A 27988-nucleotide genomic window follows, 5' to 3' on the forward strand; every position below is an offset into this window, starting at 1 on the left:
CACAATGGGTTGTGACTTCACAGTTTTTCTGCAAAGGTGGCTACAAGAGAACAATGACAGTTACATTATGTAACCGGTGCTACATCAAAACAATTACATTTTGTAACCATAGTTTCACAACCAGATACATCATCAAGGGCCTCTATACATGCATTTCACAGAATATTATGAAATGCATTTTGTATCCATGTTTGAGGGCAGAGCAGTTCTTATAAGTCAAATAATGTCAACATACAAAATGAATACATTGATGTATTAAAACTGGACATTGTACACACTTTTTTCCCATTATAAAATGTCTTACAAACTCTAGACTTGACTGCGGCTTGACAGAATGACACAGGCAAACAGTCACTTAACACCACAACACTCTTTGCTGTGTACAATGCATTGAGCAAGAAGAACTCAGTCCACTTTGGGTCATAAATAAATGACGCTCTGCATTGAGCATGATGAGTGGGAGAGAGCAACACAACAGCAAGTCCCCCACTCACACTGGTCTATTCTTAATGCTAAAGAATGGTCTGGGGAGGGATGAACGTATCTCCAGACAATTTTCACTCCGCCTATAATGCCATGTAGTAGTCAATGGATGCAATAAGGCCAACGTCCAAGGTCGTATCGAAGAACTGAACAAGGAACTAGACACATAGGGTACATCCTAAGTGTCTTACTGGATCAATTCTTGCTCCTGGATCCTTACTTGCACTAGAAGTTGTTCTGCTCCACCATCTTGAAGGCTATCTTGAAGCGAAGAGGGATCTCAGAGGATCCATGAACAAGAATACAAGAGAGCAACCAGGAGTCTTTTACTGGCCGACAGTCCCCCTTAATGAATAACGGCTATTTTGTTGGATGCTGCAGCTGATCGGACTGATTTGATGCATCATAACATCACTGGAGTTTCATACGGGACAGGACAGATAACAAATTGAAACATTAGTGTGCCACTGTGTTTTATGTTTTCTGGTTCTGTAAACTGTACATCTGAACAACGGACAAAAGGACCAGAAACGCCTGGATTAACTTTTATAATGGATACCACTAAAGTCAGAAAGATTTTGCTTTTTTTTTTTCTTCACATCTATTCATCATCTATTACATTCAGTCACAGGTGAAGCTAATCATTCCTAATTGTCAGGTGTCATATGAGTTAAATCATTTCTATTTTCCATTCTTTATAAATAATTTCCACTGTGAAAAAGAACACCATAACATGATCTGGGTTATTAAATAATGAATTCACCATCAGAATATCAACAAATGCAGATGCAAATAATGAATAAATAATATCAACACATTCTGCCAGTAGAAATGATTTCTGTGCCTCTGAGCAGGACACAGTAGGATATAGCAAAATAAATAGCCTACAGAATGCAGGTTGTTATTTTCCGATCCCCTAAAGTCCCGAAAGGTGGTATTTATTCATTCTTTGGGAGAAAGTTATTTATCTTGCCTGCACAATATAAAAAATATCACCTAACGAGGCATTATGGGTTAATTGTTAATGTGCAGGTATTTGTTAAACAACAGACTACAGCGAGAAAACACTGTTTTTCTGCAGTGATAGGGGTGTTCCTTTATTAGTATTAGTACAGTGCACATGGGTGCAGACACCTACTCCATCAAACATCTCTACAGCTGTTAAAGACGACTGGCAGTGATGGCAACTGTGATCAAAAATGGACAGTGCTTCATGTAACGCTTCAGAAGAAAGGATGTCTCATTTCTCCAAAAACACATTTCCTCATTTCTCCTCTCCTCAGATGGTTTACTGTGTCTTTCTATGCATCCCTGGTGGGAGGGACTAACACGCCAGCAAAAGATGCGAGTGAAGGAAACATGGATGCAATTAAGACAAGTGGGATGCACTTACAGAAAAAAAAAACTTCAGAGAAAAGGGAGGCAACAAACAGAAACTCGCAGCGTGTCGAACCCAGATCATTAGAACCAGTGTTCACAGACCTGGTAGAAGGCATATCCAGAGGCTTTTTGAGTACAAAAGAATGGGCTTCTGTGTACGTCCCATTGTTATGGACTACTTCACATGGAACAAAAGATAAAAGCCAATCACTCCAATCTTCACATGGCACAAGAAACTTGTGGCAGAATGCAACAAAATTCTCTCAGGCAAGAAAGAGATCATTGATTGGGCAGTTCAGTGAAAAAAGACTGCCTCCACAAACCATCTTATATGCCTCATATTCAGATAAACTTCTGATGAGAGTTTATGAATTCTTCATTACATTTTCATTAGACACAAGTATGCACCTTTGTGAGGCAGACAAAAATGACAAAACTCACTCACAAGGTGGCAATAATGCCCCTAAAAGCAAGACAACACAGCACTGTAGTAGTTGCAGTAGCCTTCTGCTTATGGATGACAGGATAACACATTTTTTTAGCTAGCCTCAAAACACAAATATATGCATGCATGCTTGCATGGATGGAGTACAAATGAGCCGCAGGTTTTGCTCACCTTATTATCTGCCATTATAATAAGAGCAAGTGGAAGTGGCTACCTCCACCCACTGTTTACACACATAGATTATGCCATGTAGTTTGGATGAACTGATACAACTTTTCAACATCTGGCTAAAATGGCCCCCCATGTTGATAACCCCCGCCAAAGGTGGTTTAAACAAACACATTACAATTTGTTTCTAATCCTTCTTGGGAATATTCTGCTTGATTTTTGCTTTGGCTATTCTATCTCCCCAAGACATATGCAAGGGTAAACTAGGGCAAGAGGGTAACTTACAGTTGGCCAGGTGTCATGGGATGCAATATGGCCAGTCCAGATAAAATTACAACCTTAATAATAACTTATTATTGTTGTCAATGTGCAGAATTCTGTATCCAAATAAATGAGGCATACACAATAGCAATTTTGAAACTGGCTATCTTCCTGATCATGCTTTGTGAAATATCTGACAAACATCCTGAGAGTGGCTGCCAAGATGGGAAAATTGGAAAGTGAAGGTAGTGACTGTAACTAGACAATCTGTGCGTGAGCCAACATTTTCTGAAAGTCCAGGTATAAGATGGTGCTTACAAGAAAGTAGGGCAATACATGCTGACAGGGAAGTAAGGAATGTTGCCACAAAGCATAATTTCAATATGCAAGCTCGTGGACACCAGGAGAAGAGATGAACAGCTGCAGGGTATAGCTGAGCAGACACAAATGATACTGTAGTTTTCCAGCTGAGTAGATATCCAGGTGTATTTCCCCTTTCATGTAAATGTGAAGTTAACTATGGTACTTTGGAATGTTAATTATGGGCATTTTTATTTTACACTCAAGCATAGTTGCGATGTGTTTATCTTATTTGCTCTGGTTCCCACTCCTACGCAGATGTGGGGTAAATCTCAAACCCAGACAGCCCTCAAGCCCAATGATTGACCATTAGGGGCATGCTTTCTCCCTCATCTTGCATGGACAAGGACAAAAAGTGCATTTTCTGAGAATTATTGTGTACTGCTGGATGTAGACAGCCAATGCATCATATCCTTCCAGTACCCACTGCTGTTCCTCTCCAATCAGACGTCTTGGACAATATAGTACCTCCCTCTTGCGCTGACTAGCCCACTGCCTGTGTTCTCAATAATGAATTTCTGGGACACACATGTCCTCTCCTTTAACATAGGTTCCATGGTTCATTTCCCGGTGGTATATTCAAGATATAATGATCCTAACCCATAGATATATAATGAGACCTCTCAGACTTAAGATAATTTTACTGTAGGAACCAGGGCCCAGGTTTGATCTGTCATGACCGAGAGGTGTGTTCCTTCAAACCCCCTTCAGGGCATGGTTGGAAAGACAAGAAGATTTTTCTTTACAATGTCATTTAAAAGACACACATTTATTTCCAGGTAGGGAAATGATTCATTTGAAATTTATCATTTGGAATAAAGTAAGACTAGTCACGCATACATGGTCAGTGTATGTGTTTTTTAAAATATATCTGAAAATGTTTGACCTTCCTTTCTTCAGTGTGACCACCTGTGTATCAAACCATGTCTGACACTGAAATTAATTCCGGTAGCTCAGCCTAAGAGCTTCTTGTCACTTCTCATAAACTACACAGATGATGTCTTCCACTCCACTTGTCTCCATCGCTAGGTTAGATCTGCTGGCATGGATCCCTGTAATATAAAGTATTACTTGGGCATAGCTTTAATATGGCCCTCAGCTCATTTCACCAAAGTTTTGCACACATGGGCTAAAAGATAAAATATAAAGGGAAACAAAGCTTTTGTGCAGCATAAAAATGTTCTACCAAGTTGATCAATAGGGAAAAGAAAAGCATCTACCCAACAATCCACTTTCCTCTTGGTCCTTGCCTGCCGCACTTCTTCTTCTTGGCATTAATTCCTTTCATACAGCACTAACCTTCTGTTAGTCCAATTAACATTCACCTTTAACCTTGATCCAACTAGCAGTGATTCATGCATGGTTTAAGTGTTTTTCCCATTATAATGTTTGTAGTATTGGTGTAGACCCGTAATTATAACCCCGCAAAATAAACTATTTTACCATTGATTTCACAGAGAATGTCTCTCAGCAGTGTCCTTCACAGAGTTTAGAGGAGCTTGGCCTGCATGCATTTAATTTTAGAGGCTCAAAAAGTTGACACTAGATATATTTTAATATTACAGAGTTAAATCCTCAACCATAAATAAGACAAGTACAAGCTCAGCTGAAGTGTTCAAGATAACCACGAATATAAACTCTCTCCACCACTGGCTAAGTGACGGGGAAGATTAATAATCCCCACATAAGTAAGCATGCATACTATGCAGAGTTGCTTAGTGTTGTATTTTGCATCTGCTGTAGATGACAGTAATCAAGAGGGTAGTAAGTTATTCTGTCAAGGGAAGACAAACTCATAATGGTTGTCTCATTATCAGTGTTAATGTCTCACAAATCAAAAGGATATTATCAATGATTGACTGTATGCCTGATTAAAAAAAATATATTGCCAATGCCAACTGAGAGAGCTGAAAGCAATAATAATAGCAAGTAAACAAAAGGTCAGAAGTGTATAGAGAGGACCCTTTTTTTAAATGTGCGAAAACAAATGATTCTCTGGAAGAGATTTCAAATTTAGGTGATGCTATTTTCATGCACTCACTGTAGGCAGATAAATGCAAGCCTATGCAGAGTGTTAAATACAAGGGTCTGTAAACCCCTGATGATTATGTAAATGGAACATGTTTACTCACAAATATGTGCCTCATACCCCTACACTATATCTGCTGGCTAAATCAGTTTCATGACACACATTTAAACAAACACAATCTTCATATTAATAACTTTCAGATATTAAATGGGAAATTAAATGTTAAGTCACATTAAGTTGAAGGGAATTAATTGTAAAATGAACTGTGGCATTGTCCTCAAAGCAGTTCAGCAATTCTCCAGGGCAGCATGGTGGCTCAGTGGTTAACAGTCATCCAGAGGTCATACATTCAAATAACTAAGGGGAGCTTTCTTACTTTCATGCATTACTCAAGTCAAGTGAGATGGAACATATAAACTGCCCAAACTGTAGATGTGTATTGTTTGTCGTACTGAAATGAAAACCAATTGCCACATGGACTGATATTATGTGACAAATGACATGACAAATATTATTTGACAGTTAAGCAAAGAATATGTGATTTTGTAAAAAGCAACTCACAAAGTATTTTCAGTGGACAAGCTGCAACACCCTATAAGGCGTCATACTCAAATAATGGTTAATGGCTTCAGGGTGTTGGAAAATCGGCAGAAAGAAAAAAAACGCAAATCTTACAAAGCAAAGTAGAAACAGCTCAAACTCATGACCTCATGTTTATTTAGAATTATACACTGGCCTGTGAATTTATAAATGTATTAAAAGGGTAAATATCCCTGCCCCAAACCATAAAATGAGTACCCCAGAAGCACCAAAAGTCAGCAAACATTGTCCAGTATGCATAGTGAAATTAAAGACAATGTGCAAATGTTATAAATCATGCAGTTTGCCAGCTCTGGAATATTCTGCCCACAAAAATGTTTAAAGTTTTTGAATGTGTTTTTGTCTTACCTCTGGTGTGGCTGGGGACCCTTCGGCGGCCCGTCGACGAGCTGTGCATTACATGCTGGTAGTGAGACATGTCCATTGGTGTGTTGGGAACACGGAAACTGTCCTGGAACCTCAGCATCAAATCTTCCACTGACTCTGTGTTTGGGTCAATGGCTACCGGAAAACAGATCCAAAGAGAAAATGGCAGGGATGTCATCAAAATCATTTTTTGCAAATACTGAACATAACATAAAGTAACATAAAGTAAAAATACACACAAGGATGCATAAAGGAAAGCATCCAAAAATAGCTGAAAGATAAGAGATTACAGTATGATATACAACATAAGTCACACGTCTGTCCCATTTAGACACTGTTAAAATGCAGCACAGTGCTATATCTTCTATTCTATTTTTCTGGCCTTTAAATGATTCAATCAATTCAATATTGCCTTCTCTCTACATGAATCCTGCCAACGCTTCCCCTGATGGCTCAGCCTCACTCTTCCTGATGAATGACTCCAAAACAACGGGCGGTAGGGACAGAGGGGGAAGTGTTCTTACAGTGGAAAATTGCAAAAAGAAAGAACAGGAAAATCCTATGACCCATCTAGGTATGTTCTGGCTAATTAATGTATGGCACTAAAGAGACAAATGACAGTGTAAATAGAGAACAATCTCCCCTTATTAACAGGTCAAAACATGTAGATATCTATAAGAGGTCCTGATATTCAACTACAAGTGTATTTATAGCCTCCCTTTGTATTATATAGCTTCTGAATTGTAAGTGCAAACCTGAAATGATCTAGACATTGCCTAGTGGAGCTGTATGTGAGAACACATATATCCAGATCAGTTGTATCAGATATCAAGTGGACTTTATGCTGCCAGTTCCCTCTTAAAAAGTCTGTGGAGTTGAGCCCATGTGTGAATAGAGCAGCTCATTGTTCGGAAAAAATAAACAGCAAGAGAATCTGCCTGTCGTTGATGTTACTATCATGCAGCTCACATAAAAACCGGAAAAAACAAAAAAACATCCAAGTCTGAAGAAGATTAATTAATTAATTAATTTATACAAAGATGACAACAAAAATGTCTAGATAGAGAGACAATGAGATTTAGGAACTTCAGTTGTAAGGGTTGAAATTGTCAAACAAATTCAGGTAAGAAACTACCATCTAAGTGTATCTAAGTGGTTTAACCGGCTCATGTCATGCCTCCTGCATGCATTCCCAGGCAGCATCCCTCACCTAAACCAACTGCGGTAAGTGAGAAGACATCTGACATGGACAATCTCCTGAAAGAAAAACTCAGGACAATGTCCCAATTTTATTTGACGGACATTGTCCAGAGTTCATGTTCAAAAACGGCTTTACTCAATCTATATAGGGAGGACTTATTTGTCTATACTGTATGCGGGCTATCATGTCTGTAAACATCATGTACTGAAAGTTTTGAATTAGCCAACTGTAGCGCTAAACAAACAACTGCTCAAAAAAATATGAAAACAGCTCTCTGCCCAAACTTTGTATAAGTATAGCCATCTCCAAAAGATGGGGCCATTCATCACCCCAACCACCACTACCCCCACCTATCATCAACATCTTTTGATCTGTCAGTTTGGCTCTGAGGTGTACTCTTTCCATGAATAATGGTGATGTGCTGCTCCCAGTGGATGCTCATCTTGCATGCCAATGAGCATGCAAGAGTAGAGCAAGAGGGAGATGAAGAGGATGGGGGTGAAAGTGAAGAGGCAGGGGTATTCATTTATAATATCAGAAACAACGTGGAGAGCTAACAAAAACAGAAGTGTTAGAGTGTGCCTCAAAACAAATATTATCCTTGCAATGATACATATTTGTTAGCTCACTCTACAATGCTTAATGTTTTGTCAAACATGGAATTGTTGTTGGTAAGTCTATGGTAACAGGACCACGTCACCAGGTGCAAGAGATGTTACAAAGTGACCATGACCTTATTTGGGGGACCGATGTAAGCTCATGGCCTATAGCCGGACATATTTTTGCTTTTTTAAGTTTCCAAAGTTTTTATAACAATTTTTAAGATCAACAAAATATCTTAAAGATGTTTGGTTCTTGAATATACCTTCAACAAAATCGCAAAAATCAAGATATATTTTTTTAAACCATCATATCCCCAGCCAGAAAAAAATGTGTATCCTGGCCATAGAAATGAAATTGGATAGAAAGGACATTCCCATTCAAATCAATTTAGCAGAATTGTCAGAGCAGCGGCCAATATTGTATGTGTATCTTTGCCAAGCAACGGACTACCTTCTGTATAAATTGACTTGCTGCACGTTGCTGAAGTGAGACGAAACGAGCAGTGTGGTGACGGCACTATCAATTTAAGCCTGATCCACACACTCTCAATGTCTCGTAGGAAAGCACATTACTATTGCCAAATAAGTAGCAACTTTGTTCCGCTTGTTTTCTGACTGTTGTGGCATGGGGAATGGTGGAGTTACCAAGCTAGCTTACTAGCCAGTCGTCCACTGGTTGGCTGCTGGCTTGCTGGTTCTGCCATGTTTTCATAATGTATTGGCTACATAAAATAAGCTGACCAGCTACCATTACTTCTAACTGTACCTCCTTCTCACTCATACCAACTTTGGAGAATGTCTTCCAAGCTTTCGCTTTAAAATGAACACCATCTTGCTGGTACTGTCTCGTAACATGTCCATGTGTCCTGACACTGTAAGCAGTGATATATTGAAATGTTTGAGCGCTTCTGTTTGGGTGTTAGTAAAGTAAGTCATCGATTTATCATGTTATATTATTATTTATCCTAAAAATAATAGCTGAGATACACTATGCAGCACATTCACAGTTTACCTTCAATTGGCAGTGGACAAAACACATGATACATAAGCATCATAGTAAGTGAGAATGGGTTGTTGACTAAGACCCCAGTACCAGCCAGAAGTATTTCATCAAAACACATTTTCATACATGATTGAAGAGGGGAGGAAGTTATTTTTTGTTTGATGGATCAAGACGTCTTTATTTTATTTTTTACCTAGCCTCCATTTATCCAGGCAAGTCATTGAGAACAAATTCTTATTTTCAATTTTGACCTTCTATACAATCCGACTGGATACGTACTTTCTGGAAATATTTCCATCATAACAATGTGTAGAATATTTAAATCCCGGTGTTATCACTAGAAAATGCTAAATTGATCTATGATGGCCAGAAAGCAGCCACAATGCGAAATTGGATTTTAAGCAACCATTTAACCATTATTTACCATTTAAGCAGTTGAACCAATGGTTTATTGAGCAAGAAAGCATCAACTCCATGAAAAACACTAGAGTCAAAAATAAAGCTTGTGTAGTGCGATGATAAGCAGTAGCTTAGGATGAAAATTGCTGCAATTTAGAGTGCATCTAAGAGTTGAGAGCATGTGGTGTAGTGATAGTTCAGAGGTGGATGTATCACTTGGTAGATGGGTAGATTACCCAGGGGGCAATGGGTAGAGTTTATTTTATATTGTAGACTACCAGAAACATAGGTGGGTATGTATATATACAGTATATACCTTTAGTATACCCTCTATCCAGCAATGATGAGATTTATGCGTAACTAGACTAGACCTGCTTGTTTTTTAGATGGAAACTTACATCATCATTTCATCACAATTTAATAATGTACATATTATTTAATAATGTATTTAATAATGTACATAATATAATATTGCTAGGCGGGAACAAAAAAGGCATGTACTTTGTATCAGTGTGCTTTTTGTGCATTTGTCTAACTGACACTGTTGCTGATATAACCCCTTATCACAGCTGCCAAGTGGCAAATGGCTTCAAATTCACTGTATGCTGTGGGACAGTAATCTGTCACCGACCCAGCCTTCATGTGTTTAATTTAAAATACTACTGCTGCTAACTGCTTGCTGCTTCCAGCTTCTATCGCTAATAATTGATGTATTTACTATCTAGCAGTCTTCAATACATTGAAGATATGTTTATTTTTTGTTTTCTTAATTAAATTAGACTAGAAATCTTTATTAATCTCCAATGGGGAAACGTGTTTGCCACAGAATCGACACAAATATAAATACACAGTACAACATATTAATAACACCATTTAGAACTATTTGAGACATGAGCGGCTAAAATATGCTACAGTACATCTACAAAGCACATTTGAAAGAGTTCATTAAAGAATTAGACCACTGCTGGAACATATGAACAGCTGAGTCGTTCAGTAGAACACTGAAACAATCCTTAGTTGGTCACTAAATGAGCTCTTACTTTACTTTACACTAATTAATGGACTACAGCTACAGCTGTGATATTGTATAATTTGTTCTTCTGCTGCAGTATGTTGTCGTACATGCAGAGGTACATGTAACATTGAACACCAATGTAATGTTAACTCCCTTTATCTTTTGCTTTGCCTAATAGGAAAAGGCATTTATGCTGGGCAGGGAGCCACTTTAAACAGAGCCATCACAATGAAGTCACTTGTATTTCTCATTAATTTTGCAATAAAGGATAACAAAAATGTTTTGACAGCCAAAAACTTTTTTCGAGGTCGCATACTAGCTTTGATGCTAAAGCAGCTACTGTAGCAGTTGCTTCTGGCTGTGTTGTTGCAAACTAAAGTGAGTTGACACCAACCCTTGGCTGTGAGTAGGATCTGCCTTGCACTGAAGTAATGCTTGTGAGTACATGACAGAGTCTAAAACAAGTTCACTATAATTTTGGGCGCCACCTTGCAAAGGATTCCTTTTGGGAACTCCAACCCAACCAAGTAAGTTTGTCACACCACTGTTATGTACCAAGTAAGTGAAAAGAATGATGTGTAAGTGATGCAAAAAGGAAGCTCACTTTGAATTGGTTAATTCACACTCTTATGGGGCCTAATTCTGATGCTTACAATTGAAGCATAATGTAAAAGCTTTGCTATGGCTCACTGAGGACACTCATATTACAAGATGCACTTAGTAGTATAGACAAAGAAGACAAAGGAAAGGACACATCCTAAACAATCACAAGTAAAACATCTATAAAAAGGACTGATATGTGTTACTCCATTAATGTTGACAGAGATGAAAATGATGCCTAAATAAGTTTGACAGAAATGTTGGGTTTAATATTTGTAATATAACACAAGTCCTGGCATTGGTGAAATTCAAGAAAAATACAGTGTTGTGTTGTTAGTGTCCAGCTGCACCAGGATATAATCCACAGATACTTAGACGCCAGAAAATATCCTACATATTTTACCAATCAAGTTTGTTTTTGTCCATTGAGTGTGGAGCTATATATATAGTAAACCATATAAGCTTATGGTTTACTGTGAAGAGGAGTAGTAGTTTAGAAAAAAATGCCTCTTCTCCTGTCCCCTTCATAGATGTGTAGTGTGAATGTCCCTGGAGAAAGAAATCATATTAAAAGGCTATAGTGGAGAAGTAGCAGTTGTTGCAGTGAATGAGGTATAGGCTTACACACATTTAGCCTACACATTCTCACCTAACCACCATATTTTTTGCATTTTAAAATCCAAGCCTTCACTTATGTAGTGCCAAAACACCATGCTAACATTTTAAAAGAATAGTGACCACACAACTAAGATACTCAAAAATGGTTAAGGAAGCTTCATTCCTTGAGGGCATTTATGCCAGTGTAAGGCTAATACAGGTAACTGGGGTTAGCAAACAGACAAGAAGGGGCCGGAGTGGGTAGAATTAACGCTTTGACCTGCCATGCCGGAGGAGTATGTGACAGCATTTTTTGAGGTTAACTGCTTGCATATATAATCCATTTCCTCCCGGAACTCTTTTTATCTCTCCTAAAAGAGATGCTAGCCCAAGCAGAAGTGCCTAGCGCCACAGTCTCCTTGAAACAAATGTAATTCTCATTTTGCTGATGTTACATACACATAGACTTATATCTCAACCAACAAATGCTGTGTTTGCATCATAAAGTGCACTTGATCATGTAAAACTGATGCATATTACCTCCACAATATTCAAATATGGATCATTTAATATAATTACTAACAACATAGTCCCCAATCAACCACAACACTCAATAGCTGGTACAATATATTTTAAGATTAACTTGGCTGCATTAGTCATGACCACAAGACACATATGTGCCCATTTTTGCTGTGTTTTTTCTTCTGTAGGTCTCGCACGATTTTGCTGTTGTTCCCCATTCCTCACATCTGTCACAAGCGGCTATCAAGATATTTTATTCTGACATTTGTTTTTCCCCAGACCCCAAGTCCACACTGACTTCTCATTTTAAGTTCAATGTCAGCTAAAGCTCTGGTTCCTTTATTTTCCCCGTTTCATCTCCCTTATCTGCAGTTACTCTCTTATCATGAGTTAACAGTGTCTCATAAGCAGTGGATGTCAACAGCATGCTGCCTCAGTCAACTTATCCCTGGTGGTCTCACGGTGCCCAGTACAAGAAGATAACCCCATTCAATTTCTTTTTACTTGTCTTGGTCTAGGTCTTGCTTATGCATGATTTTGTTCAAGTGTGCATGCATATACATGTGTTTGTTTTTGAGTATGTTAATGTTTCTTAACTCCCGCACAATTGATTTCCTGCCCATTGTCTTTGGAGTAAATTGCTCTCACAGCTGCATGAAAAGCAGCAGTTCATATAGAGCGGATTCAAGTCCCGTTTTTCATCTTTTCATGGACCTTACCGGGAAATCAAAATAGCCATCAAACAGTTAGCCATAAAACCTAAGATGTAATTAAAGAATAATAGTATACGGACTGTAGTGACTGTTGAAGTGAATGTTAAAATATGAGTGTCACTGTCACCGAGTGAATAATTGAGCTGTCCCACAGGTCAGCAAAGTGACATTTATTTTTTGACATGCTGTGTAGCCTGTAGTTGGCTGAGAGCTAAAGCAGGGTGGCCGTGAAAATAGCGGGAGTTGGGAGACAGAAAAATAAGCAAGGAGCAAGAGAGAGTGAAGAGGGTTTTTGGTTGTTCTGTTCTGGCGTTGGCTACAGCCCACAGTAACCTGTGTTCAGTCGGAAATAAAGCTGCAACAAACTGGATAAGGTCTTACCGTCTGATCATTGAGGGACGCTACAATATTATATAAATTGGATATGTTCACATCTCATGTAAAGACCATGGAACATTGAAGTGTAAACTCCAAACATAAAAAAATTCCCTCATCCTCCATACTCTGGCCTTCTCTTGGAGCTCGTTGGTGTTCAAAGCAGTCACAGACCCAGAGAGTAGAGATGCACCAATCCGATACCTTGATAGGATTTTAGCTCCGATATTGATTAATTAGTCGGATATTGGATGAATGAGGCCCATCCAGTCATTTCTTTGTAATTAATATCATACACAGCAAGTTAATTAAGCCATTGTTTGTTGGGATTCAGGCAGCTGCTATATTCTATATTCTATATAAAAATATCTGTTTGCAGTGCACTTTACATTAAAGTGCTATTTATTTATTTTTGCTGCTAATGTACACTTGGTTGTTTGTTAATAAATAATATTAATTACATTTATATCTGTGTTAATTTGTTACCTTTTTTTTTTTTAGCAAGACTAAATGTTTTTTGTCAAGCCTGATGCCTTCACTCACATGGCAAGGTATACGCTTCATTCATTCAACAGTAGTATTGGATCGGTATCGGGTATCAGCCGATACGCGCAACCCAGGTATTGGTAATGGATTGGAAAAAAACTGGATTGGTGCATCTCTACCAGAGAGGTAACATATGCAGCCATTTGCTTTGTGACTGGCAAGTAATCAGTGTTCTTATTTATGAATCAACTAAGGTGAGGCCAAACACGTGAAAAAAAGGTTTGCTGTGTGTGTAATGTTTGTTTACATAGGAGATTAGAGTCTTTCGAGGTAAACTAAGGTTGATTGATTGTAGATATGCACATATGATTCACACACTCAGCTGACAATATTTTGCCTTTAGCCTCCTGCAATTTTGATATTGCACTAGTCCATAATGTGATTTTGATAAAGTTCCAATTAACTGTTAAGCCATAATCCAGTTAATAGAACAGTCCAACAGTATTGGACATTAATATATTCTGCATATGGCAAGAGATCCTTAATGATGACATATTTGACATCGTAATCTCAGTTTGATTGCTGATAAATATTAACTGAATAATGACAAGAAGATCAAGTAGACAAACAAGAACAAGAAGAAATGTGGGTGGCTTAAATTTTCAGTAAACTTAGGAGATGGCAGCTGACAGCTTTCATTTTCTGAAATTAATTGCACTGGGTGAAATATTTTTTGTCAATCATTATTAGTCATCCATTGATAATACAGTATAAAGTTTAATATTATTTAATACTTACTACCTACTACAGCTACTACCATTGCTGCTACAGCTTCTACTAATACAATAATACTAAATGTGTATGGTATGATATGACTTATCACAATAAACAGAGGAGGTAGCAATTGATTTATGTACAAATGCATGTTTTACATATAAATATTCACTGGTAAAGCACTAACTTGCAGAAGCAGAGGTCTCTAAAAATATATTTCTGGGTATCACAACAAAAAACTGATAAAATAATGCCTGTATCAGCTGCCCGTACCTTCACAGAAAATGATATTCAGCACCAGGAAGGGCAACAGTTGTTCTGTCAGCAAAAAGCACACTGAAGGACTACAAAAAAGCCAAATGAACAAGACTAGGCCGGCTTCCACCAAATCGCTGATACAGCCTATGGGAATTACTGTCTGTCAGAAACTGAAACCTTTGACCATGACTCTCAGTCCATAAATAGTGCTTGACCCTTATTTCTCTTAGGCTCAAGAAGATATTTCCTCTCCCCTGAAAGTCAGTGAGACACAAGGTAATGTTTTCAGGCTCTTCAACAACGCCCTGTACCCTGGGACAGGTGGTGATATGGCATGCAATGCAGCTTGGAAGATGGATTACAGTACTTTGATTCCACACACTTATAGTGGACTGTGTAGAACCATATCATTCCACATTTCATGCTAAACTACCTGTTTGAGGGCACAGGGTATTGACCAACACCAAGATGTTGCCCCTACACTTAAACTAACCTTTGCTAGATGCAAAAAAAAAAAAAAAAACACACACAATTAAAGAAATCTAATAATAAACTCTTGATAATCATCATTATTTTTGGGAAATTATTTTGTGATTTGCTCATATGATACAATTCAATTGTAAGAAAAATGAAAGAAAAATCCCTTCTCTAGCTGATACTTATACTATATATTGTACTACTATATATATATATATATATATATATATATATATATATTATAGCAATGTCCACTTAAAGCCAAAATGAAGAGTAAAGTACATGGAAATAAAACTAGAAAAAGGCTCTCAGTAGAACGTAGATCTCCACCAATCAAAGAAGAGTTGAATCTCACTCAACTGTCTCTCCCCTCAGAGCCCTGCACGGTACTTTTTGGTTTTCTTAATACTGTTCTCTTTATCTTGCAGCACCTACTGGCAGGTTAAGATGAGTCCACAATGGTATGAAACAGTCAATACGATAGGTTTTTTAAAACTGGTGAAGCACAACAAGCATAAGAGGTCCTTGAGCCCACAGACCTGAATGTGTAGCAGAGATATTAGGCTGATGGGTCCAGTAGTATTCAAGTTTAGCTGCTGACATAGAGACACAAACACATATGCCCAAGCAAACACACATACACACATATGCATGATCTCCTTCCAGGTTTTACACCTGGCAGAGATAATGAAAAAATGCTCTGATATCACTTTTGCACCGATTGCCAATTTAATGCCACTTCTTGACATTTTTTAACAATTGGGTGTCAAGTCAGTTGGTCTATTCTTATTTGAAACGCATCCCATCTGGCAGCTCAACAGCATTCATACACAGCAGCAGATGTAGCCACGAGGGAAAGGGTGGGGGGATTTCTAAAGATCTTTGGACCCTAAAAAACCCTGATGTTTTAATTTGGAGTGGATCTGTGGGAGGAAAAGAAACAAAGATCTAAAGAAATTCAATTCCTGCAGATTTCGGTTTTCTTTCACATTTCCTTTAATTATCCTTTCTTACATCTTACTTTGCCTGTACCTCCAAAACATGCCAACATGCATCTCTTCGAGGCATCTTTATACCCTTGTTTTCTCTCCTCCCCTTCACAGCTTGGGGAGCAAATGAGTGTAGAGGGGATCAATAGGAAGGAAACAGGGGTTTATACCAGCTCAGATTCCCTCTGTGATTTATTAAAGTTGCCATTGTTTCAAAAGGAGTAGTCCAGGCTAGCTCTCTGGGAAAGCTTTGACAGCACTGCTTCTGGAAGTGTGACAGGTACACGAGAAGAGAGTAAGAGGTTAGGCGGATACAAAGAGAAAGACTTTCAGAGAAGATGAGGGAGCCAGTGTGAACGTGATCACAGAATGAAAAGAGCAAGAATGAGCCAGTATGATAGTGAACATTAGTAGAGTTAGAGGGAGAGACTATCAAACAAAAAGGAATCCTAATTTGGTACTTTTTATCATGTGGTGGTGAATAGTTTTAGAAAATATCTTAATTTTGTTAATATTGCTCACCACTCGTAAAAAAGAGAATACTGCACTTAAAACGACTCACAAATAGGCAGATACAGTGCCACAATAGTTGTGCTTACATTGGAAGGAAAAAAAAACAGGAACAGATCTCTAATTCTAAAACTAAGTGAGATAAATAGCAAAGGGATCATGCTGAAGGCACAGTTATAGTCATAGCACATAATCCCTGTCGTTGTAGAGGAAATCACTTAACAGTGGCTGAGTTGGAGGCGAAAAACTTTTAAAAAAAACAACTGTTTAACAGGAGATTAAAAAAGAAGATACGGAAGCAAGTTTGACAATTTATCTCCTTACAATATAGGAGGAAAGGCATGGGTGGTATTGCAATTTTTCTCCTATGGCGAGTGCCAAGACACTACAAAATGAAAATATATTATAAAGACAGCTGAAAACACTTAAAGACATCTGGAGGACTTAGAAAAACACAAGGAATAGACAAAAACTCCGCTCTGCAGGATTTAAACATTTACTGTTGAATGCCTTGCCATTCCCAGCCCCTGGAAAGCATGTAATGTCCCATCTTTAGTCAGACACTTTTCCTTTCTGCTAGCTTTTGCTTCTACTTGTATATTTCAAGGCATCTGCCGTTTGCGGAGGAGCAGGAATAAAGTGCTATCTATAGTTCGGCTCTTGCCATGGGCCAGAATAAAATATGGATGTTTCTCCCCATGCAGCACCAGCTGAACAGTACAGGCCGAGATTCTGACCTCCAACTGCTCTAGACAGACTGAGGCTCCTTACTGATAATCACAAATACACCAGGTCAAGAATGAGATCCTCATAAAATTACAGTTCAAGTGCATTTATCTGTTGGGACAGTGGGGAAGCGGGTGTCTCAGAAATGTATGTGTGAATCATTCTGTAAATTTTTGGTAGTAGTAACAATGGCATGCAGCCTATTCCTGGAAAGAAACATCTGGAAACACCTACTTTAAAGCCTGTCAGAAATGTTAGGCTCAAGAAAATTGTGGAGGCAGATCTGTAACTTAAGGTGGTGAGTAAATGTTTATAGCAACTTCCAAACCAAAGTTTGCTTTATTAACTTTGGCATGGCTTTTCCAAAAAAAAAACGTGGAACACATTATCACAAGGCAGGATTTCTTCAATCAGATATCTCAAATCTGCATTTTGAGTTAGGTGATCCAGTGCAGTCAGAAACAGTTCTGGGAGCCAAAATTGCATGCAAAGTAAATTGCATACAAAGACTCTTCCTACACACATGCATACCTTTTGAAGTGTGCTGAGCAACAGGAACAAAGGCAGAGAGAAAAAATGTTATTTTTCACAGTGACATTCTTTGACTACCAATAAACCATTCCCAGGATGCATTCTTGACCATGTTTCAGATCCTATCATAGAAAACAAGGCAGAAAAATGGTCAACAATGCATTCTCGGGAGGGTTGACAATATTTCATGTCTAATCTTCAAAAGCAAGCCCAGAAAAAGCTCACTGTGTGCTCTTTGGAAATCCAGTTAAACTCTACAGTTACAAGTTCAAGTAGAAGTACAATTTCTCAAATTGAACCTGGTTAACATTTAAACAGGTTTCCAGGTCTTTACCCATGTATGCACCAATATTTGGTGAGTCATGAGAGAGGATCATCATACTTATACACTCTTATGAATCACATTTGACCTAATGGGCTCAACTCAAATGACAAAAATCCAATTGAGCTCTGGGGAACCCCTTACTATGCAGTAAAGAAAAGTGACAGGTATTTATCCCATTCCTTCCCTGTTTTTGAAGCATATTAGTTCAGTATTTCATTGGAAATTAGTCTGTGAGTGGTAAAAAGTGGTTCTGTCCCTTGGAGTTTAGGAGAGAGTCTACAACTCATAAAAATTAGGGTTTGTCTGATTAGTATTTTGTTCTATACCTGAAAACGCTGAGCATGGCTGCAGCAAATTGCTTAGTTGTTACCTCTCTCAAAGGGTAGGCTTACACATAATCTGCTCTTCTGCTCCTGGATTGTGACCTTCCCCTGCCTGTCTTTTTCTCAATGTGCAGCTGCATGAAGCTCTTGAACATCTTAGCCAAGTTGAATGGACTGAATTCAGCTGCCAAGTGTGATTGATTCCTGACTGAAAGTCATCCTCCGGCTTCAATAGCATCGTTCTCCACCCTGTCTGCTCTGGCTCTTTGGGATACATCCTTTGATCATTTGAATCCTATTTCATCTTATTTCTCTTAACTTCTGACACAACACAAAGATAGAAGCATTTATCCTCACCCAATATATAATAGTTTTTCCGATTCACATGAAATTTGTTTTCAGCAACTGCTTGAATACTTAACCATACTTTGGATCAAGGCTACTAATGTCAAAATGACGCAGAGGTTCTTTCCAGCAAAATGCATGAAGTAATGTTAGTAGTTAGAAGTTAGAGTTCCTCTGTTTACTTCTTTCTTTTCTATACTTTTGTCTTGTAGCCTACATTTCATGTTGAGAGATTGTTGTGGTTTATCCTGTGTGTGATAAAAGATGTCACTGCCAGACATGGACAGGCCATCGGGCATACCGGGCAATGCCTGGTGGTGCCAAGACTGTCATAATTTAATTTTAAAAAATGTATAATATAAATAATTTGTATCAACTGTGACGGTATTTGATTTTATTGACAGACATTGTCTGGCTATTCCAATGACATTTCTCAGCCCTCCCCTCCCTCTGGCAGTGACCAGTCAAGCCCTGGTCACTGCCAGAGTGTTTGAGGGGGTTAGACAGACAGAACTGTCAGGTGAACGAACCCGACTTGAACACCTCTCGGAGTGGCTCAATGTTAAAGACGTCATTCAGACCACACCACAGCTTCACACCTTCCCAGCCCATGGACACCTGTGTCACTTTTTTTGAGGATCTATCCAAAAACAACTTAATATGAGCTGAAGTAAAAGGACTGAGCTTGTCACTCACAAAAGCCAAAACCAGCATGAGGAGGAGTGGTCGGAGAGTTGGTGGAGACTTCTGCGTATTGACCTACAGTAGGATGTAGTATTAAAATACAGTATATTACTAGTTTATTGAGGGGTTAAGACTCCTGTTTCTGTTTGAAATTACATATTTTCTTTCACATTTAAAAATGAATTATTTGGATGTGTTATACAGTTATTGCACATTGATCTTCATGGTAAAAATATGTTGCACGGATTCCAAACACAATACATATTCAGAATTATTTCCAGATCTTCCTACAGTTTAACTGGGAACATTTCCGGCACATGTGGGAGCGGAAATGAAGCAGAAAAGACATAATGCAATTATGATAGGGTGCCAATTTATCACACACCGAGATGATTCATCACACTCAGAAACAATTCAGTTAATTTAATACGCTGCAAGCAACAGTATTTTTTACTACAATTACATATTGACCAAAGGCATGCTGAGGAAAACAGCTATAGAATTATCTGCTGGATTCTCTCCTTTAAGCAATTTAAGGCACACATATATTCAACCTGGAATTTTTAAATCGTCTGATTTTATTATGACATAACCAGGTCATTCATACTGTTTTAGTTTTAATTACAGAAATACCCTATACTTCATTTAGGAGTCCAAGTGTGAAGTGGTGTCTATTAATCTATTTTTATTGTTTGTTGTTATTGTTTTATTGCCTAAACTCCTTTAGGTTTTTCAGTCTATGTGAACAGTTAGAATAAGTGCATATGTGTCTGAAATACTGTGAGTACGAAAGTATATGGGATATATTGACCATTACATATAGGGTGAGCAGCCTGAACCACATTTCAAAACAACCTCATAAAGATGGCTCACATTTATTGATCTGGTGTGGCCTTGGTGCTTACAAACCCATTTCTACTGGCATGTCTTGTTTTTTTTCCCTGACTGAGAAAGACCTCCCGTTAGATTGCATTGCTGAGGCTTGATTTCTCAATAAGTCACTATACCTGGACTAGTTCTTTTTTTTCACCCTATTAAATTCTCCGTCTTTTCCAAATCATCTCATCAACTGTTGTACTGTGCAGAGAGGAATTTGCTCATCTTGTGCCCCTTTGGAACCTCCTGAACAACACAATTCATTAGAGACTGCAGAAGCCATGACTGATGAGACTGAGAATGATGGTTTTCACAGTGGAGTGGGCACAGAGTAGAATTTTAGGATGCACTCCTTTTAAAAATGCCCTATTTTATTAGAATTATTGCCCTAAGTTTATCTCCGAAAAAATTCTAACACCCAGCTTACATGCTCAATTTCGATCATGAAGTGATGTTTGTGCACTCTTGCACATTTTCTGCAGATGTAGATCTTTAAATCATCTCATTCATTTCACTAAATTGCCCTCATTGACAACATATGACTTAAAAGCTTTCTGAAAACAGTGCAAAAGGAAGGTCTTGTTATGAACTCCCATCTATTTATCAAGGGAACGGATGACAAGCCTGATTCACTATTAATCAAAACATCACCCTGAGCTAGCTTGAGTGTGCCAAAGCTGGCAGCCATTTCTCATCAATGATGTCACATTAGCGAGCTGAAGCTTCACAGTGGATTATTATCTCCAGCCTTGAGTTCAATTAGAGCTCAGTAAACACTTGATAAGCTTGGTAATGGCAGTGGTCTTGCGGATGATGGAAGAATCATTTTTCTTTTAGTAATTAATATACCATGTAGATAGTCGTAGCTGAAGTAGTTGCATTTGTTTTTAAATAATACATTTTATTTATGTTAAGCACTTTCCATAATGCTCAAAGACACTTAAACAACACACTTAAAATACATATCACACAACATCAGAGGTAGTTCTGAACAGGTGAGGTTTAAATTTGTGTTTTGAACATGGACAGATTGGTGCAGTCTCTGATGTGTTTCGGGAGAGAGTTGCAGAGGGAGGGGGCAGCTACGGAGAAGGCTCTGTCACCCCAAGTGTGGTGCATGCTCATGCAGGGAACTGACAGTAAGTTATGTCCCAAACGTCAGCACTCATATTATTGTTATTATTGTAGGAACTTCTACGATGGGACGGTCAATCTGAGACCACCATTGTTTCCCCAACAGTCAGTGCCCTCCCCTCGATGTACCCTACATAGATTGTTTTTTGTATTTTCTTCTATGTCTTTGTCCTGCTGCAAAACCAATTATCCTCTGTGGACAAAATAAAGATGAAGTTGAGCTGGTGTTGGAGAGAGGCAGTTTGCATCAGGGGAGCAAAGGCTGCGGGAAAGAGTGTGACGGTGGCGAGGGGACCTTGTAATGGAGGGCTTTGTAAGTGGGTAGAAGGACATCCAATTGGATCCGTTGTGGGACAGGGAGCCAATGGAGGTTCTGTAGGACAGGGGTGATGTGGTCAAAGGGACGAGGATGGGTGAGCAGATGAGCTTGCTGAGTTTTCCCTAAGGTTATGACTGCAAAACCGCATAGAGCTCAGTAACTGGAGGATTCATCCCTGTCACTGACCTTATTCTCCTCAAAGGCACTAAGGAAGACTCAGATACCACAGACTGGCTAAATCATTGCTCTGGTTTAGTTTTTTTTATAGAGTTTATATATATATACATATATATATATATATATATATATATATATATATATATATATATATATATATATATATATTATTTGCCAAATTCATTCCTCGTCTGTTCCTTGATAACAGGAACAAACAACATGCAGATTCACTGTAGTTGTTGGAGGGAAATGCGTGCTTTTGTTGAACCTGTGTGTTTGTGTTTGTGTGTGTGTGTGTGTGTGTGTGTGTGTGTGTGTAAGTGTGTGTGTGTGTGTCTCTGTGTGCGTGTTTGTGTGTGTGTGTGTGGGTGTGTGTTTGTTTCTGTCTGTCTGTCTGTTTGTGTGTGTACTAGCAAGGGATCTTTGTCAAAATGCATGTCTCTGTTTTGTCTATTTTTAAACAATATTATTTGCACGTTTACTGCCTTAAAGTTGTACAATCTAAGTTTCTTTCAGCGATTCTCAGTGGGTTACATGTGGTGCCCAAGGCTATATCTGTGTTTACAATAGAAAATAAATACCCAGTAATTGCATTCAGCGGTCTTTACAAACAATATCAATTCACTGATAGGAATAAGCAGAACCACAGGAAAGCCTTTTGGGATACTGAAATGCTTAAATAAAGCAGAAAGTTTAATTAAGTGGCCAAGCTTTTTTTTTTCATTAGCGACAGTAGAATGCTCCTAGATATATAAAGAGAATCACAACACTGCAATAATGTCTTTGGCCATATGTTTTAACTGTCAATTCAACTCATCAGTAAGAGATGTTTGGAAAAAAGATATATAACTTTAAGCTTTGACCAACTAGCTTTTATAGTAAGATTATAATGTTTAAAGTTCTATGCAAGAACATAGTACAATATTTATATATTTATGGTCTCCGGGAGTTCAAGTTAATTTTGTTATCCAGTTAGAGCATTTAATGAGAGCCTAACTTGTGACAATGATTGTTGCTGTCTCTTTCCCTTTTTTTTTTTACTGTGAAAGACTAACGTCAGCAGGAGAAAAAAAACATTATTGTCAGCAGTCATAGACGAACTCGGGCATCTAAATGCATTGTTCTGCTCAGTTCGCCTTAGAATGTGTGTTGTGACAGAGCTGATTAGTCATTCTACATGTGAATTGCTCGTTATTATTTTGAGGACCAGTTAACTAGCCCAAGCCAACACACCCTCTTCTCTTTGTTGGCAGAGCAGTGGTGTGAAGTGCTAGCCCAATCACATCTGAAGTAGTTGTTCAACTGTACACACTATGAGAAAAACATTTTCAGAATCAAGCTTTTGTATTTGTATTATATTTTGTATTTTTTTTTTTTAGCTCAGACTCACTTTAAGGAAAAAGAAGAAAATGCGTGCTGAATTAAATTAGCTATTGGTACCTAATATATAAAGCAGTCACATGGTGCAGCCAGCATACTAAGAAGGAATTGCAGCCAAGAGGAAATGATGCATGCTTTTATGTACAAGTGAGAGTAATGAACCACAATGCAGTCTGTCTTTTACCACATTGAGCCTGAGGCCGAGGACCATCATTTCTTCCCACAAGTAGGATGTTGTTCACCATCCAGAACAATGCAATAGCAGCATTAGTTGCACCTTCTGCCATTCGCTCTGCTCCTCGCCAATGTGATTTGGTCTGCTGTTTCCAGGACAGCATTGCCTTTGTTTTTAATGTAAAAAATAAGCATTTTACATTTCACAAATGAAAAAAAATGTGAATTTCATGTACATATATAGACCATGTCCAATATATATTATTATTTAGATATCATCTATCCAATTTGTACAGCTCAAACTCATTGCACAGAGGACAATGACATGAAGCAATCAATTCACACATATCATGGAGTGTATACGCTAGAAGCTGTCATTTAAATCATCTGAAAACAGGAACATGTTCTCTGGTGATTATAACGGTAGCCTCAATTTATTATGATAAAAGTGAGGACACATTTCTCAAGGTCTGCAGGGACAAAAAGAACCATGTTTTCAAAAAAGCCTTACAGCGGCATGACAAAAGGAAATAAAGAATTAGCAGTCCTCATGACTCAAGTACTGAAAGTGGTGGCCACCTGAACTCTGCATATTCTGCATATGACTTTCACACCCACAGGGCAGGTAATGCAAGAACAACAATGTGCCAACAGCTGCTGTCAGAGGTATTATCCATTGAGATTCCACAGTTTAAGCTGACAAAAAAGAACTTCAGCTGAGATCTTTTTCATTTTCTATACATGCATAGAATTCAGAGTTGTATGTTAAAATGTACCAATATTGCAATATCAGCTTTATGTGCATTAATCCCAAACTCTAAAACAAAACGTACTACCTCTAAAAAACTTGAGCAGTCCAAGTAGATAAGACAATATTGATGCTTGTTGTTAGAAGTTGTTGTTTTATCAGAGTGAACTTTATGAAACATTCTCCTTCAGACCAACAACAATGAGGACTAAGTAGCTGACAGGAAAGGCTTGATTTCATATACAATAACAATCAGAAATCACTTTGTCTAAAGGTACAAATTAAAGTGGATTGTTTTTTATCACCCAGGGCAAGGTTACTTAACTTTTATTTTATATAATAATATTTCAATAATTGCTTCTTTGAAGAAGTGTGACACAATAATAATAGGAAATGCAAATTACCTCTACAAAGAGCTCTGGGAACGACAGAACTCGATATATGACTATAAGGGTATGATGTGTATGTTTCGCCCTTCTAACACAAGAGTGGAAGATGCAGCTTGCTGATGTGGACTGTAAACTGAGAAGAGGTATGTGTAATGATGGCGGTCTGATGCTGATAACCGGTCCCTGAGTGCTCGTCACAGAACAGGATTTTCTGCATGCCGCTAAGGTTTTTATGCACCTGATTTAAACCACCCATGCTGCCCAAATACATTCCCAAAGCCATGGGGATCTTGCTGAATAATGAAATTGACAGGGCTCATTTGTTTGGTTGTCTGTGTAACAAAAGCCAATGCCATGCACAACCCGTGAGGCATAGCCATAATCCCTGGGGATAATACTATTGAGTTCAGCTGAATGGGGTTATCTGTCAGCAAGGACAGACAGATAAAGGATGACTGGTATTTGCAGACTTTTCAGATGCCGAGCAGCATAGAACAGGTTGTACAGGAGTTAATCGCCCCTGTATTCAAATGTTGGCGCTTTATACACAATACAGATTTGGAAGCAGAGGCATCAAATGAGATGGTTTTTATGACTATCTCTTGGAAAATGCCAGATTGTTGAGATTAATAGAAAAATGTTTGAAGAACTGCATTTGAAGAAAAAAAAACTATAATCCGATCATTTGTCAAATATTAATAAAAGCCCTGTTGCAGGGTGGTTGCACCTTTATAACGACTGTCTATGGCTATGGTATGAACAGAACATTAGTAAAAGTACATCTATCAAGTCTTTTTGCTCAGTCTCTTCTTGGAGCCATATGGAGACAGCTGTCACCTTTTTCTTCTCTTGCATTAATGGCATCATTCAGTGATTGGCCCAAGAGATGGGCTTATACAGTAAGAGCCTTGACCGCTCTGACCTCTGCCTCACTTCTCTTTTCTACCAGTAGCCAATCCCAACAGTCTGCCTTTCCACTTGGAAATAGAGCAGAAATGAAGCTCTTGTTCCATAATGTTCTGTTTCATTTTTAAATAAGGTCTTAGCACAATGTATTCCAGCCTTGAGTTTCTATCATTGTTGAAATGTAAGTTTGAGGACTATGAGGCTATGTTTACTTAAAATTGACTTAGGACCGTTGTTGAGCTGCAAGTAAATACTTTCTATCACTTTCTTCAGAATTTCAAACATTGATCAGCTATGTACACAAACCAAAATGAAATACTGTTACCTTTTATTAAAACTTTTTCAATTATCAGCGGTTTATCCCTTTTTTTTCAGCAGAAGCAAGACGCTTGTGTATATTTGATCATGTAGAGTGATAAATACTATGGGAGCAAGAGGGCATTTACACAAACTCCACCCATGAATAATTGAGTATGACACTAATAACCAGGGCACCCTCCGACTCAATAAGCACCTTTCAATTATTAACGTCATGTTTTGTAGAGGAGCACCCCAAGTTCAACAAGATATGATATCAACAAATGCTACATAGCCTGAGATTATAATATGAGGATAACTTGTCTGGAAATCTCTACAGCAACCAGCATCACTTCCAGTTTTTTTTCTCTGGTGACTGGATACAGTTATTGCACTCACTTGAATTGCAGACCCCTGACTATGTGTAGCAAGGTCAACGGGCCACCCACTGACACACCTCAGCATCTAATCAACCAGGCGGATGGCCCCTTTCACTTGACCTTTAGCCATGACATTAAATTACATGGCAGTGCATTACATTACTGCTTGACACACGTACCCGATGGCTATGTTATGAGTGTTGTTTCAGTGTTGATGAGGTTTCAGAAAAAAATACAGCTCATATTTAATAATACGACTCATGGAATACAGGATTCTTATCATTACCACTGTGATGTAAGGGTGTGAGTCATACAAAACTGCTTACTTTTGACAGAATGTAAGCAGGACATGCTGTGCTATCAAGAACATGGTTGGGCTGAACAGAGCCAAACTGAACTGTCCAGGCTGGGCCATCTGGGGAGCTGGCACTGAGAGCCTCAACGGATGTACAAATGATGCTCTCAAAACTACCACTGAGCAGATTTTCTATTACATGTTGCGCGTCATTGAATGACAGAGACAAAAACTGAATCATGCTGTTCAGAATCAATCTCACAGCTATCATATACTCAATCTCCATTGTATACATACAGCAATTTGTTTCATAATACTCAATTCTTTTTCAAGGGAAATATATTTAGACAACCAACCTACCTCGCTTTTCAAAATTATGCTTAATTTCGTTTTCCTTGCACATCATGTCTGTGTGTCCACCGATGCCAATGTTAACTCCGTAGTCCTCCTGGATCTTCCCGTCGCTCATCTTGTTGTGGAGCTGGTTGGGTGTGGAGTTAAGTGAGTGCCCACCTGGGTCCTCCTCATCACAGTCGTAATCATCAAGAATGGGGGTCTCCCGGATGGGCATACCGATGACAGAGCTTCCATGCTGGTGTGTGCCTCGAGAGCCTCGGTAGCTGTCACGGCCCTGGGGTCCGAGCAGAACTGATGGAATGTAGTGGATCTCATGGGTGGCCTCGGTGCTGGCACTCTTCTGGGGGATGCGGCGCCGCTTGCACCATCGGTGGCGGGTATACAGGACGAGGGTAAAGAGGAGAATTAAGAGGAGGAGGGCGATGAGGCCTCCCTGGATAAATGCAAGAGAGAAGAGAGAAAGAGAATGTGAGGGAGCCAATTCGGGACAACAATGCTGATGCTGAAACTTAACCGGTATTGTTGATATTTTACATACAAATAAATGTAAAAATACAAACACTTAATAGACCACTACCAATACCAATGACATTCTCTGCTCCAGTGTCCTTTTATTAGGTTGAATGGTGGCAATCAGCCCCATTTACAAGCTATTAACGAATATCTGGCGATCACCACTTTAATAAACTGAGTTGTCAAAACAACATGAGGCAGCTAACAAGGTCCTTAAATGACTAATTTGTGCCTAAGCTACATAAAGATGCACTGGTCAAATATACAGCAAGCTATTTAATATGTAAAAAGGGGCCGGTCTGGAAAATAACGACAACCCTGCAAACTTATCTTTGTAGAGCAGGTTTTTTTCAAAGTCTGAAACCGTGTGTCAGTTCACGCTCCATTTACATTTTGGCAAATTGGCGAATTAGCTATTAGCAGTCTCAGTTTGCATTGAAGACTTTCTATGGATTCCTTTAATACTGGAGAAAACTTAAAAACTCTCTCTCTCTCT

The 27988-nt window shown here is 38.6% G+C and overlaps 1 protein-coding gene across 1 annotated transcript in view; it reads right to left on the reverse strand.

Moving 5' to 3' along the window:
- Positions 1–27988, reverse strand: part of astn2 (astrotactin 2) — a gene marked incomplete at both ends in the record, with an annotated part of 261923 nt that overhangs the window by 152706 nt on the left and 81229 nt on the right. The window contains 2 exons of the mRNA XM_083929281.1: positions 6075–6227; positions 26983–27412. Coding sequence (XP_083785407.1) covers positions 6075–6227; positions 26983–27412 — 583 coding nt within the window. The remainder of the gene's footprint in view (positions 1–6074; positions 6228–26982; positions 27413–27988) is intronic.

The sequence above is a fragment of the Echiichthys vipera genome, assembly GCF_963691815.1.
Source record: "Echiichthys vipera genome assembly, chromosome: 16".
Taxonomy (NCBI): domain Eukaryota; kingdom Metazoa; phylum Chordata; class Actinopteri; order Perciformes; family Trachinidae; genus Echiichthys; species Echiichthys vipera.